This window comes from Lampetra fluviatilis, chromosome 13, assembly GCF_964198595.1.
Source record: "Lampetra fluviatilis chromosome 13, kcLamFluv1.1, whole genome shotgun sequence".
Lineage (NCBI taxonomy): Eukaryota > Metazoa > Chordata > Hyperoartia > Petromyzontiformes > Petromyzontidae > Lampetra > Lampetra fluviatilis.
The window spans coordinates 10,908,092-10,923,129 of record NC_136287.1 but is presented as its reverse complement, the minus strand read 5'-3'; the positions used below and the strand labels follow the sequence as shown (position 1 = coordinate 10,923,129).

The following is a 15,038-nucleotide window of genomic DNA, read 5'->3' as shown; positions in this document are numbered from 1 at the left end:
TGATTGAGGGTCGTGAGGACTGTCGGAAAGACAGCGTCTGAATGGCGCTGTCTTTCCGACAGACCTGTTCTTCACCTGAGGACGGCTGCTTGCGTTGTGGCCGAAACGTCGTGAGAATTGTATTTTATTATGTTTTCTTTTTATTATTTTATTATTTCCCTTCTACGTGACTTTACTGAAAGAACCACGAAGATGAATCCCTGCAGTCACGAAAGCTTTAAATTGAGAAGCACTGATTTGTATGAAGCAGGCTTTCACCGTTGCATTGTGCCCGACATTGGGCCAATCCAGGGTTAGTAAGAAGAGATGAAATCAGCTCGTCTGCATTGCCATATTTGGCCATTTATGGCATATCCGATCGAGACCTTTACACGGTTCATTCTACATAATACATGCATACTGGCTCTGGTGTCATTTTTCATTTTTTTTTCAAGGAGCCGCTGAGCTAATCATTGCTATGCCTAGGAAACATTACGTCTGTTCTTCCGTCTGTCCGTGTGTCTGTCCAAGGGGCCCTCACATGAATTTGGAAACTCACAACTCCACGTTAGTACAAAGCTGTGAACCCTACTGATGCTGGCTTACCGATATAAACCTCCGAAATATATGTTTGGAGAAAAATCGGCAATTTAATTGAACAATTTAACATGATGCTACGCACCAGTTGTGCGTGGGTGTTAGCGGGCAGCTGACACGCATCCATTTGTGCGTTTGCGCGCGTGTTGCGTTTCCACGCAACCGCATTTCTTCGCGTGGTCAAAACCCCCTGAATAGACTGGCTTCCCAGCTCACAGCACATACATTGATAACTGGTGTGCGGTCACTGAAGCTGTCGTGAAGTGTCGAGTGAGCGCGTGGTGGAGATTCCACATTCCCGCGGGCCGATGGAGAATAACCCACTGACAGTCTATGGGCTAAAGCAGTTGTTCAGTATCACTCGAGGTGGCAAGACTGTTGCGGTGGTAAGTAAAGCAATTTTAAGGACCAATTAAAAAAATTATGATCACGTGATAACTTATTTGGTTACTAGCCTGTAGCCCGTCCAATGACGGGTGTGCATTGCAGTTAATCTAAAATATTCAATCGAAAATAATGACCCGCTCATGATTATTAATGAGGGGGTGGGGTCCACATGAGTGACGTCATCAGCTTATGATTATTGATGAGGAGGGGTGCCCCATGTGGAGTGACGTCACCAGCTAATGATTAATGAGGGGGGGGGTCTCACGTCATCCGCTCATGATTATGAATGACGGGGGGGGGGGGGCCTCGTGTGGAGTGACGTCACGTGCGGGACACACACACATTCTTGGCTTATTATACTAGTAATTCTTCACTGTGCTGGTGCAATCGGGGGTTTTAGCACCGGTTCAGATATCATTGCCACTGACATGAGTCGTCGCTGCCTGGACTAGCAGTCAGTCAGGTCGCCGAGTTCATGACGCGGCATGCCAACCACTGCACCAACCGCTCCACCCCATCGATTGTTGATGTCATCTCGATTTGAAGCTTTCGTGACTGCAGGAATCCATACTCTTTGGTTCTTTCGGTAAAGTCACGTAGGTGATTCCCACTTCAGCAAAAAAAATGTCTTGCTGTGGTTTTCCCACCTGATGACGATTGATTGTGTTGCAATCGAAACTTCGTGATTTATTTTACCTTTATACCCACGTGACTTTACCAAAAGAATCAAAGAATGTTTATGTCTTGCTTGCGTTGTGGCCGAAACGTCGTGAGAATTATTTTATTATGTTTTATTTTTATTATTTTATTATTTCCCTTCTACGTGACTTTACCCAAAGAACCAAGAAGATGAATCCCTGCAGTCACGAAAGCTTTAAATCGAAACGTTGATGTCATTTCAACTTCGCGTGGGGTCCCGGGGTGGTGGAGGTGAACGTGCTCGCACCGAGCCAGCCCTTGTTCTCGCGACTGTAGCAGACGTCGCGCTCGGCACTGGGCAGCACGAAGCCGACCACGAACATCTCTACTCCGTCCGCCATGAGCGCCAGGCCCAGCGAGAAGAAGAGGCCCCATTGGAAGCGGCCGTGGCCGCACTCCTGCAGGATGACCTCGTACTGCTGCGCCAGCTCCTCCTGCTCGCTCACGCGCTCCGCCTCGCCCTCCAAGCCCGTCTTACGCACATCCTGCAAACACGAAGAAGGCAAAGGTCTTCTTCTTACCGCCCCCCCCTCCCCCCTCAGCGTAGCCTTAACAGACTGCTGGGGAAAGTGCTGTTGGCGAGCACGTGTGTATGTTTAACTTTGTTGAACGCTTGTCGGGAAGAAACTATGGGAGGCCGGAATGGCACACGAGGGGGTGGGTGGCTAGCACCACGCCCACCCACACCAGGTACTCATTTGAGGCTGAGTCGGCTCTTTGGAATTCGGAACTGATAGAGAAATTCAACCCGACAATTTTGTTATCACATTTGATAGACGGACACGCACAAATAACTTCCACGTGTGCCTAAAGAGCGCCGCATGTCCAGAACGGTTAGTGCTTTTTTCCCATTTTATTGAGCCAACTCTGTGGTTCCAATAAAAAGACGGTGGTGATCATGGCAAAATAATAAAAACAATTGGAAATGCCACATACTCTATCCTCCCCATCACGCACTTCATGGGTGCGTGACATCCAACGCACGAACTGCACATCCTGTGATGTGTTGAGATTTAAAAAGGGCAATTCTGGACCTTTGGCATCAACGATGATTCACGGTTGTCGTGAGCCACTATTGCTGCCCCATCTATGCAAGTCAACTTTGCACGGTGCCCAGACGATACAAACTGCGTGGAAAATACGTCCGTTGGGGTTGTTTTTATTGACCTTTCAATTTGGTTCCACTTTGCACAAGTGTCCCATATTCGTGTGTGTGTATGTAGGTATGCACACCGCATGTTGTGTGTATGTTGAACTTCTTTCGCACCATACGTAGCCAACCGTACTAATCGGAGGTGCGGGGGAAGGACACAGAACTAAACACAAAAGCGGTTTTAAAGAAATTAGTTTTCCATGCAGATTTAAAGGTGCATAGACCGAGTGGCCTCCAAATATCGGAAGGAGGAGCGTTCCAGACGGCCACAGAAGCGCATCCGAAAGCGCGCGATGCAGCGAGACTGTCTTTGCATGTCGTGTGTACGTGTGGTGTGATGTGACCACGTGTGTACGTGTGGTGTCGTGTGTATGTGTGATGCGATGTGACCACGTGTGTACGTGTGGTGTGATGTGACCACGTGTGTACGTGTGGTGTCATGTGACCACGTGTGTGTGTGTGGTGTGATGTGATGTCGTGTGTATGTGTGATGTCGTGTGTATGTGTGATGCGATGTCACGACTTGTGTACGTGTGGTGTGATGAGTGTATGTGTGGTGCGATGTGACCACGTGCGTCTTTGTGTCTTACGTTCTCCCACGCCGTGGCGTGACCCGATTTCCCCCCGGCGGGGACCCCCTGGTACTCGCCCTCGTAGACCTCGTCCTCCTCGTCGTGCCCCTCCGTGGCCTCGCTCGAGCCCTCGCTCTCCCCGGCGCGGCCCGTGGGGGACCCCGCGGCTCCGCGTCCCACCCCGGCGTCACCGGCCTCCTCGTCGTCGTCGTCCTCGTCGCCGAAGCGCGAGTAGGAGCGCCGTGTGTGCTCATCCTGCACGCGGTCCGTGCCGCGCGCCGCCTGATTCTTCACGTGGCGGGCGATCTCACGCGCGCCCCACGCCAGCGAGCCCTGCTGCTGCCTGTCCGGGTCCTGCATGGCCGCTGACGACGTCGCTGCTTCTGCTAAAAGTTTTGCACACGCGACGCAGGAAAAAACAAATGCGGCTTCACGTTTGAAATTAATTCGAGATCTTCAACCCCCCCCCCACTGCTGATGACTTTGAATGGAAACGCGAGCAAGTGAGCGAGCGAGCGCCTTCAAAGCCGTTTTCATACAAAGCTCTCGTTAACATTCTAACTGTTGAATTTGGAATGCTTTGGTGGAGCTCACGTAATGATTTTTTACTTGGTAAAACACATTGATTTTTGTTTGTTTCATGGACTGCAAGGTAGGTTGGTGCTTTATCAATATTCGTTGACAGTATTGGCATTAAGATGATATCGAAGTCACCACGTTCCACCTTCCAGTTATATGCTGGCATTACACGCGCTGCCTGTGTGTTAGCGTGCGTTGGCTTCCCTCCGTTGATGTTTCTTCAAGTTGGCTCAAGAGAAAAATGTAAATTATGTCATGATTGTCATTCATGTAATCTCCAATGTGTTGAGAACACTCGCCTGCATCTTTATACACTACAATATCGGCGGCCCGCGGCTGCTACTCGGCGCTTTGCCCATCGCCCGTTTGACCCCACTGATGTCCTCCCCCCCCCACAATGTGTGCAGATACTACGGACTATTGGATGTAGGGTGTGTAGGAATATATGCCTACAAAATAAAACCTGTTGGATCAACTTTTTACTCCCACATCTTGGGGCGGGGGGTCCACTTTCTATAAGTTTTTGATTCAGGCCTTCCAAGAGGATCTTCTAATTTAGTTGATGGACAAACGGAACACCGGGCTTTTATAATCGATTAATGCTGCACTGTTTTGTATTGCTTTGTTATCGTATTGTTAAAGTTTTTATGCCTTGAAAAATAAAATAAAATGTCAGCTCTTTCTGAAGTCACTGTTGGATGAAGGCCTTTCCTTTCCGCATCAGCCAGGCAGGTCGCTTGACCACACTTCACCATGCTGGTCAGTGCGGGTTGGCTTGAAGGAGAATGGGCCGGACCAGTTCAGATTTCACTGGCCACAGGAATCAAACTCTAGGTGGCCTGGTTCGTAGCGCAGTGAACGAATCACTGTGCCATCAACCCTCCCTCCACTCTTGTATGCTTTATTTTTACTTAAATTATCAAATTATTTTACCATCCTCATAATAATCATCATCATTGACAATTATAATCCAATTTACTAAAATTATATTTCAGGATTTTTTATGACTGAGCTAAAGTCGTTGGTAGAAATGACATCCCATAATACACAATGGGATGTAATTAATGACATTAAAACCCAATATTTTTACGTAGATACCAAACATACGGTATTTAGTTGACAGTGTTTTAATTAAATGAGTATCCTCGAAGGGAAAACTCACAAACTCGTGAGTCTGTGAGTATAATGCAAGTGAACAATCGTGTAAATAATTAATGGTCGGTTTCAATACTAAAAACTATTTTTTTTATCTTAACAGGTAAGGCCCACTGAGCTATGTAGCTTTTTTGCAGAAGCGACCTGGCCACAAATGATAGCCAGAGGTGGGACAAAGTCATTGTTATGCAAGTCCAAGTCGAGTCGCAAGTCATCAAATTCATGACTCGAGTCTGACTCGAGTCCAAGTCACATGACTCGAGTCCACATCTCATAGGTGGGACAAAGTCATTGTTATGCAAGTCCAAGTCGAGTCGCAAGTCATCAAATTCATGACTCGAGTCTGACTCGAGTCCAAGTCACATGACTCGAGTCCACACCTCTGATTGATAGCTCAACGAAGTGGCTTATCACGTGCAAATGTATAACAGTCAAATACTCTGATCGCCTGATATTGGTTCTAAGTGTGGGGGGGGGGGGGGTAAAAACTGGTGGACCCGGAGATGAATCCACGCGACCACGGGGAGAGAATATGCAGGCGTCGTCAGGGTCGAACCTACAACCTCCTGCATACCAGGCGAGGAAGTTAACCGATCGTATGCCACCATCTCCACTGTGATCGTCCTCTCGGATGCGTTATTTCCATTGGGAGCCATTCGGCCACTCGTCTCACCCGGGCCGTGTCGTCATCTCGCCGTGCGCGTGAAACTTCACGTCATTATTTCATGATACAATTGTTGAAATGGTGGCCAAAAATAATTGCGCAGCATTTTGACAATCCAAATGCTGGACGAAGCCTTTTCCCGCTACTGCCAGTCTCGACAGTTTGCTTGACCATACTTCACCACGCTGGTACAGGTTCAGGCATCGCTCGCCACTGATATTAGCCACGGCTGGGAATCACAAACTAAGGTCGCCAAGTTCATAGCACAGTGCGCTAACCACGGCACCACCGCTCCTGATCAATGCACGCATCACACTGAAAACACTCTCGACATGCACACATGTACATACGCATCAATACGTATGCACACATATGCAGTGCATAGATATAATACAGAAAGTAATGGAAGCAATTCCTAATGGACTATAAATAGTGTCAGCATTGTTCTCGCCAAAACCTCTTTCTATCGGGCAACTGCTCCCGCCCATTTGATACAGTAATTAATGATCCATCCCGTGAAACTGGTTCTCGCGACAACAATAGCCACTTGTCTTCCCAAGGATTCCAATTGTCTGCCCTGAATGCGTGTACTGCAAAGAACTGGCAATCTGCCCGCGACTTGCAGGGCTTTTATTAAACCAGCACTACAACAGCGCCAATGCCAGGCACCCCGTTTGTCCGGCCAAAGAGACCCGCGTTTGTCTCGCGTGCACGTGGCACAATCGAAGAGTTCGTGCCCTCCCGTGATATTGTAACCGGCAACATTCGCATCGGTTGTGGGTTCAGGGGCGTAAATTGCGTTGGTTGTTGGGGCTTGTGAGTGGTCGTTCCACTGAGCGCGGTTTGATGCCCATTATGTAACGACCGCTCTCGCTGCAGCACTGTGCAGCAGATAATGGGGATTTGCCCTTCCGTGGCTATTGAGACGAAGCTCAACCCTTGCGTTCGTGGGCCGTCGTGTGCCCACGTCGACGTCACATCGCTCTTAACGTCAGTGCACAGAACGACGTTCCCCGTGGAGGTAACGGGGCTGATCTGCGAATGAGTTTCGTTGTACTGCAGCTCCTTTGACAAGAGCTCAAAGGTGACGCCCAGAACCGGTTCAAATAATCGTCACTAGTGACACGCCACTTCGTTGAGCCAATTGCACAGTGGGCTTTACCGAGAGATTTGCTTCGTACTCCAATCGTTCTTCTGTATCCCTTGTTCATGTCATTTTCTGACACCCCCCCCCCCCCCCTTACTGGACATCTGTGAAAAAGAGCGTCATAGTTAATTGGATTTCTCCAGGATGAATCAAGATTCTGAGCGTGATTTGAAGTAGTATTATCGGCTTCATAGGGTGGCGCGTGCGAACCACTACACCATCTAAATGTGCCACCACTCCCCACACGAATGTAAAAACCCCCCATCAATCCTTGCACACGTGATGCATTGTATGAGCTTAAGAATCAGGTGTATTAATTGTCGTAACGACGCATTGACACGGCTGCAATGCCTTTGCAGGAGTTATTTTTTTAAATGGAATCACTCTCAATCAGTCCCAAAATGACACCACATTTTGTCATGAAATAAGGAAATTGTTTAAATGAACGTGGTTTCATGCAGTCGCACATTTAAAAAAGATATAAACACAGTCATTTGAATAGCTTACCGACCTCTTCTTTTTTTTGCTAGTATTAACACGACCCACATTATTCTCATGCACAGACACTCACTGCTTGCAGATCGGCTTCGATGGGACTGCATTCACATGGGACTGAGCACAGATCTCACAGAAGAAACGCATTAACCCCGAGTTTGCAGCAAGGAGGGCGTTCCCTTTTCATGTTCCCTTTTCAGACAGCTTCTTTCCTACTGTATGCATTAAACATGTAATGGGCCTGCTGCTGGCGTTGAGTGTAGTGGGGAGGAGGAGGGGTAGCGAAAGCGCTGCTGGCATTGCCCCTCGGGTTCCTGGAATATTCCCCAATGCGCCGCCTCAACGCCACTTTAAGCCCAGTGTGAAATGATACATTACTGCATTAGAGGGGGCCTCTGCTAATCCGCCAATTACGCGGCACGCATATCCGCGCCATTGTGTTCGCGGGTCGCTTCGCTCGAGACAAGCGAACTCGTTTCTGCGAATCGATGGTCGCCAAAATTGTTTCAATCGCGTTGTTGTTGTTGTTGTTTTTATTTAAACTGCCACGAGTGTCGTTGTTGTCGTTGTTGTTGTTTTTATTTAAACTGCCACGAGTGTCGTTGTTGTCGTTGTTGTTGTTTTTATTTAAACTGCCACGAGTGTCGTTGTTGTCGTTGTTGTTGTTTTTATTTAAACTGCCACGAGTGTCGTTGTTGTCGTTGTTGTTGTTTTTATTTAAACTGCCACGAGTGTCGTTGTTGTCGTTGTTGTTGTTTTTATTTAAACTGCCACGAGTGTCGTTGTTGTCGTTGTTGTTGTTTTTATTTAAACTGCCACGAGTGTCGTTGTTGTCGTTGTTGTTGTTTTTATTTAAACTGCCACGAGTGTCGTTGTTGTCGTTGTTGTTGTTTTTATTTAAACTGCCACGAGTGTCGTTGTTGTCGTTGTTGTTGTTTTTATTTAAACTGCCACGAGTGTCGTTGTTGTCGTTGTTGTTGTTTTTATTTAAACTGCCACGAGTGTCGTTGTTGTCGTTGTTGTTGTTTTTATTTAAACTGCCACGAGTGTCGTTGTTGTCGTTGTTGTTGTTTTTATTTAAACTGCCACGAGTGTCGTTGTTGTCGTTGTTGTTGTTTTTATTTAAACTGCCACGAGTGTCGTTGTTGTCGTTGTTGTTGTTTTTATTTAAACTGCCACGAGTGTCGTTGTTGTCGTTGTTGTTGTTTTTATTTAAACTGCCACGAGTGTCGTTGTTGTCGTTGTTGTTGTTTTTATTTAAACTGCCACGAGTGTCGTTGTTGTCGTTGTTGTTGTTTTTATTTAAACTGCCACGAGTGTCGTTGTTGTCGTTGTTGTTGTTTTTATTTAAACTGCCACGAGTGTCGTTGTTGTCGTTGTTGTTGTTTTTATTTAAACTGCCACGAGTGTCGTTGTTGTCGTTGTTGTTGTTTTTATTTAAACTGCCACGAGTGTCGTTGTTGTCGTTGTTGTTGTTTTTATTTAAACTGCCACGAGTGTCGTTGTTGTCGTTGTTGTTGTTTTTATTTAAACTGCCACGAGTGTCGTTGTTGTCGTTGTTGTTGTTTTTATTTAAACTGCCACGAGTGTCGTTGTTGTCGTTGTTGTTGTTTTTGTTTAAACTGCCACGAGTGTCGTTGTTGTCGTTGTTGTTGTTTTTATTTAAACTGCCACGAGTGTCGTTGTTGTCGTTGTTGTTGTTTTTATTTAAACTGCCACGAGTGTCGTTGTTGTCGTTGTTGTTGTTTTTATTTAAACTGCCACGAGTGTCGTTGTTGTCGTTGTTGTTGTTTTTATTTAAACTGCCACGAGTGTCGTTGTTGTCGTTGTTGTTGTTTTTATTTAAACTGCCACGAGTGTCGTTGTTGTCGTTGTTGGGAGAACTGCGTACGCTGGATTACGACGACGCTTTCGTGCCGCCAGCTGCAGATTACGAGGTTTATTAAACTGGCCGGCTCTGACAGGAAATTAATAAACGCGTGGCGTGCCCGAGTGAAATGAGCTTACAGATGGGGGCAGCGGGGGGGGGGCTCAGACGTAAATGTTTATTGCATTGCTATAACCCAGTGGTTCTTAACCTTTACTGCAGACTTGCGTCCCTTTGGTCCTCAATCGTTTAAAAAAAAGTATGATATAAAAAAATACATGGGGTTTGATGAAACAAAGTAAGTTGTCTTCTTGGTTCTTTCGGTAAATTCACGTAGAAGGGAAGTAATAAAATAATAAAAATAAAACATAATAAAATCAAATAATTCTCACGACCTTTCGGCTACAACGCAAGCAGCCGTCTTCAGGTGAAGAATGAGACACTGTCACATGAAGACGGCTGCTTGCGTTGTAGCCGAAACGTCGTGATAATTATTTGATTTTATTATGTTTTATTTTTATTATTTTATTACTTCCCTTCTACGTGACTTTACCGAAAGAACCAAGAAGATGAATCCCTGCAGTCACGAAAGCTTTAAATCGAAAAGTAAGTTGTACTTACGTGCCCGTGTTTAATTAGTGTTTTCGATTATTTATTTTCTAAAAAAAATCTGTCCATTTCTCGCACCCCCAGAAAGGGCATCTGGCACCCCCAGGCTAAGAAGCACTGTGTAGACTTCATGATGACGGTCTCCCCAATAGCTTTTTTACGTTCGCGAAATATATTACAAATGGAAGGTATATTTACTAAATTAGAAAAAAATGAAATTGCCTCAGCCACATGCTGATTAAATATGTATGGGAAAATAGCGTTCATATTTTAGGCAATTACTAGTGCCGAAATCCGTTGACCTTTTTTTGTTGTTGCAACAATGGCATTGCCCCAAAACATTGCTCCTAAAATCATTTTGTCAAACAACCCTTAGCGTGTAATGTTTGTTTGAAATTGACGGTTGGAGTGCGTTTTGCATAATGAACTCCATCCGTATGATTACAGTGATTTCGTGAAATAAATATTTGACCTTTTCTTTGACCAACGGAGATTGCACATTCTACATGCGTCATGGCAAGTTCTCGATCCCACCTCGTGCGCATCTTGGCCGGGCGTGGTTGTCGGCCAAACCACAATCCCCTTCGTGTCGCCTGCCAGCCTTCATAGGCGCTCCCTAACAGCACGTACGCCAACAGCCTGTGTAGGTGACACAGGGGATATTTGTATTTGTCCGCGTGCGTGTGCGTTAGTGAATGCGCGTGTGGGAACGGTAGTGTAGCAGTTAGCACGCTGCGAGACGAAACCCGTCAACCTGAATTTGAGTCCCGCTTGTGGCCATCAACACCGGTCCTGTGCTTCCCCTAGGTCGACTCAGTCTCAACTGAATACCTGGTGCAGTTTGTAAACATCGAAACTAACTTGGAAAACAAAGGCGGCCGGCCGTGGTGCTGGCCGCCCACTCCCTCGTGCGTCGTGCCGGCCTACAGAGGTGCTGGCTTACAACACTTGCTCCTCTCCAATGCTGCCCCTGAACCAATGATGTGTAGACTCTCTTTTACGGGTTATGCTGGGACTAATACTGACGTTATTCACCCATATTGTTGACCAAAGGGATAGGGCTTCGTTGACAATGGCTAGGATTTGAACTCATTAGCACACCTGGGAGTACTTCTGTCCTACTGTATGAGATTGAATTAAAACTGGACGATGGTAACAACGCTTTATACCCTTTTGTCAATTCACTGCTGGATGAAGGCTGTGTCGGTCATGCATACTGCTTGACCATATTTCACCACACTGACCGTTACGGGTTGGTAAAGTTTAGCAGTGGCAGGAACGTGTCAGATATCACTCGCCACTGAAGTTAGGCATGGATGGGGTTTGAACTCAGGTGCCGGGGCTCACATCGCCAATTACAGAATTGTAACGTTGCGATCATCTGAAGCAGTGCCAAGTCGACTTACTGCTCTGGTGAAACGGAGAGCTTTAAGGTTCAGCTGACCTCGGGGTGATGCAGGAGAGGTCCTAATATGACTTTCCACCGATATTAGTCACAGCCAGGAATTGAACTCAAGTGTCCTGGTGCGCACAGCAGTGTGTGCCAACGACTGCTCCCATTCAAAGACAAAGATCCGTCAAGCACCCGCCAGCACCGCACCCCCCTGCTCTCCGTTTCACCGGTGCTTAATGTTAGCCGGAACATTCCAGACTGCAGCGATAGGAATAATTTTTGCACACCATATCCATCCGACCTCATTTTGTCCTCATGATGATTATACGCATGTTCATATAGGATTATCGGAATACAGGGTGCAATACTATAAGAATGATTATGTCTAGACCATGCCTTGTACTGTAATGGTAGTGCCTTATACCGACAACCCCGACTCTTAGCCAGCCTCGCTGCGCTCCGGAAAATGTCGAGTAAGAACTTAAGCGCTGCGTATCTCACGTCCCGATTTCGAAGTGTCCATTTGGAAACTCTTGACAGATCACCATCGCGTGTTGGAGGACTCCTCGAGCGTGATCCGGATGGGATTTGGAACACACGCAAAAAAAGTGCCTTTGATCTGTGCACGGACGCGGATTCCCAAAAGATGATCCTTGCATCCCACCTCTTAAACCCGCCGCTCCCACTCACACTCAGAGCCCTGCCCCCCCCCCCCCCAGGCTGGCTGCAGTCCCCTGATGCTGCTCTCACGCTTACAGCGCCACACACCCAGCCACCGTTTTAATCTAACAGAGTCCTTCATTATTCATTCTGACAAGGTGCGCGTGCGTGCGCGTGCGTGGTGTCGGCCACCCTCCCCCCTCGTGTGCCGTGCCGGCCTTCATAGGTGCTACTCGCTAACAGCACTTTACCCTACAGTCTGTTCAGACTATACGGGGGATCTTTGTCTTGTTTTGAGGGAGCGGTCGCGCAGCGATTCCCGCTCACGGTCAACACCAGTGACAGGTATCTGAACCGGCCCTGGGCCTCCCCTAGATCGACTCAGCCTCAAATGAGTATGTGGTGTGCGTAAACATCGCATACTTGGGAGACAAATGCGGCCGGGCGTGGTGCTAGGCCTCCCACCCCCTCTTTGTGGTGCTCGCTCACAGCACTTGCACCCCCCTCCCCAAACAGTCTGTTAAGGCTACACGGGGGATCTTTGTCTTTGAGCCGAGAACACTGCAGTACTCCGGCAGCCGGCAGGCAGTCCGCAACAATAACTCATCGCCGTGGCGGTGGTGGCCGGAGGGCTGCCTGTGTGATTGGGATGGAGATGCTGGGAAAGAGGAGGAGGAGGAGGGCGGGGGGTGTGTCTATGAATGGCTATGTTTGCATGTTCTGCCAAACTAGTTTTTTTTCTCTTCCTATCCTCTCTCCGCTGAGCGGTTTAATTGGATTGGGAAAGTGCGTTCCACTACCGGCTGAGAAATATCGCCCCGATATTGCAATCCCACAAAAGTGGCAGAGAAGAGGACAAATTGGCTTTCGTCTGCAAAAGAAAAAGATCTGCGCGGAGAAATGTGGAGTATAAATAAAATGTGGAATATAAATAAAATGTGGAATATTAATTAAAATAATGGGATTTAAAATAAAAAAAACAGAGCTACGTGTATTAAAAAAAATACTGGTAAACGTGTGCACACACGTAACTATAAAGTCGTTTGCGGCAATAATATCAAAGTGCGCACTGTGTGTACGTGTTTATTTAACGTTCGCATGTAAGCACGTTGAACTTCTTTCGCACCGTACGTAACCAGACGTGCTCATCGGCGGTACAGGGGAAGGACGACACGAGAGGGCACAATTCAGCTGATAGAAGTCTGTGAATTTGAACCCGACGAAAGGGTGTTCCCTTTTAAGGCAAACGAAACCGGGATAACGTTGATCCAGACGACTAATTCATGGATGGAGATAATTCTACTTGATTTTGACGAACAAAATAATCTTCGCAGTTATTTTACACGTTTTTGTTGCGTGGTTATGGTTGTGTATATATGAAATCCACAATACCCAATATAATATAGGCTCCATACATTCTGTATCTCTCTTTCAAGACGTCTTGCCATCGCGGAGAATATTCTAATTACCTTCCCGAGGGGCTCTCCAGAGCTCCATCTAAAGGAGGCCCCCTTTCACGAACAGCAACGTGGCAAAAACAATTGCAAGGCGGCGCATTTGCCTCCTACACTTCATCTCACCAGATCCCACGAAGGTAGACCCGATCTCGTGTACGTGTTTAATTTGTTATCATCCGCAATGCACTTTCGGGTACAACGTCATGCATCAATATTTGCATCTCTTGACTTTTGTTTTTTAAACGTTCCAATTATTGCCGGACAAGCTCCACGTCCGCTCTCGGCGAGCGCGTGCGACAACTTCAGAACAGCGGCGCTGCGAACTTTGACAACTTTAGGAACGGCCCTCTCCGTTGCCACGAACGATTGACCCGAACCGGCGCTGTTCGGTCGGGCGATGAATGAACGGCAACGCTGTGGACACAATCTCGCGCTGGGTTTAGTGTGGTGTGTAACTGTGAGCAGCAGCGTTGGACTTGCAGTCCAGAGGTCCGTCGGTTGAATTCGATCTCCTGGCGCGGCGGGTTGCTACGGTGGTACGAGTCGTTATTTACGTATTCAATCATTATTCACATAATTAGTCGTTATTTATGTATTTAATCGTTATTTATGTATATAAGCGTTATTTATTTCAACCTTCCTACCACCGTCCATCCAACGGTGTAAATTGCTGTAGTCAATCGGCAGGTTGGCTGTGTGGTGGGGGTAAAGTGTGGGTGGGGTGCTCGATTGTAAGTGGGGCAAGTAGCCACAGTGGCATGAGCAGGTATCTGCAGGACTGCACCTTTGCCTTCATGTATTATTTATCGCCATTGACTGATTCCTCTCCAAAGCCCTTATAGAGAGACACAGGGCCACTTTCTCTGCACTGATGAATTATACATACGCATGTTAATAATTCATTAGCAGATTATCTTAAGCGTTTCATGTGGGTTCTGTCTTTTTAAACAGAATACATTTTGTGCTGTGTGGCATTTAACTTTGATGTTTTAGCGAGCTTTAATTAAACTCTCGTCAAATATGGGTCACTCGGGTCAGAGGGCAATGAAAAAGAGATAATCGCCCAGAAAGTGTTACTAGAAAGAAAGAAAATTTGAGAAAATAACAAAGCACGATTGTAGGGGCATCGTTAACGAATTGTTCATTGGAGCACTGATGCTGTGTATTGCAAACATAATTCTCATTTAACAAACTAAATCTTGACAGGCGGTGCTGAATGTTACTGTGCAGGTGAAAGTGATTTAAATTGCTATACAGTATATGCAATCATGTATTTTCCCCACCTTTTGGGAAAGGTTCAATTTTTTTTTTATCAAAATAGTTTTAGCTGCTGGTGTAATTGGAATGCATTAAATAGGCAAGAGGGAAAAACCATTAATTAAAAGTTGAATGTCAAAGTCTACAAGTCAAGGAGTTTCCATGGTCAAGCAGAGAGCAGATTATGGGCATTCCACATTAACAGAGAACAACTCCTGATGTAAAAGTGGATTTCAAATAACAATAATAAAACAATGAAACAAGAGGAAGGACATTTAAAATATATTCTGCTTCAGTGGCTTTCGGGATGGAAATGCCATATCATGACGACGTTTCAACTGGGTTCTGCTGAATCAGAGCAGAATTGA

General features: G+C 46.5%; 1 protein-coding gene across 1 annotated transcript in view; it reads right to left on the bottom strand.

Moving 5' to 3' along the window:
* The window catches only part of LOC144935538 (synaptic vesicle glycoprotein 2C-like), a 67,545-nt gene that overhangs the window by 46,768 nt on the left and 5,739 nt on the right, over window positions 1-15,038 (bottom strand). Inside the window, exons 2-3 of the mRNA XM_078862293.1 lie at window positions 3,406-3,773; window positions 1,910-2,147 (exon numbers count right to left, since the gene is read on the bottom strand). Coding sequence (XP_078718419.1) covers window positions 1,910-2,147; window positions 3,406-3,747 — 580 coding nt within the window. The 5' untranslated portion in view covers window positions 3,748-3,773. The remainder of the gene's footprint in view (window positions 1-1,909; window positions 2,148-3,405; window positions 3,774-15,038) is intronic.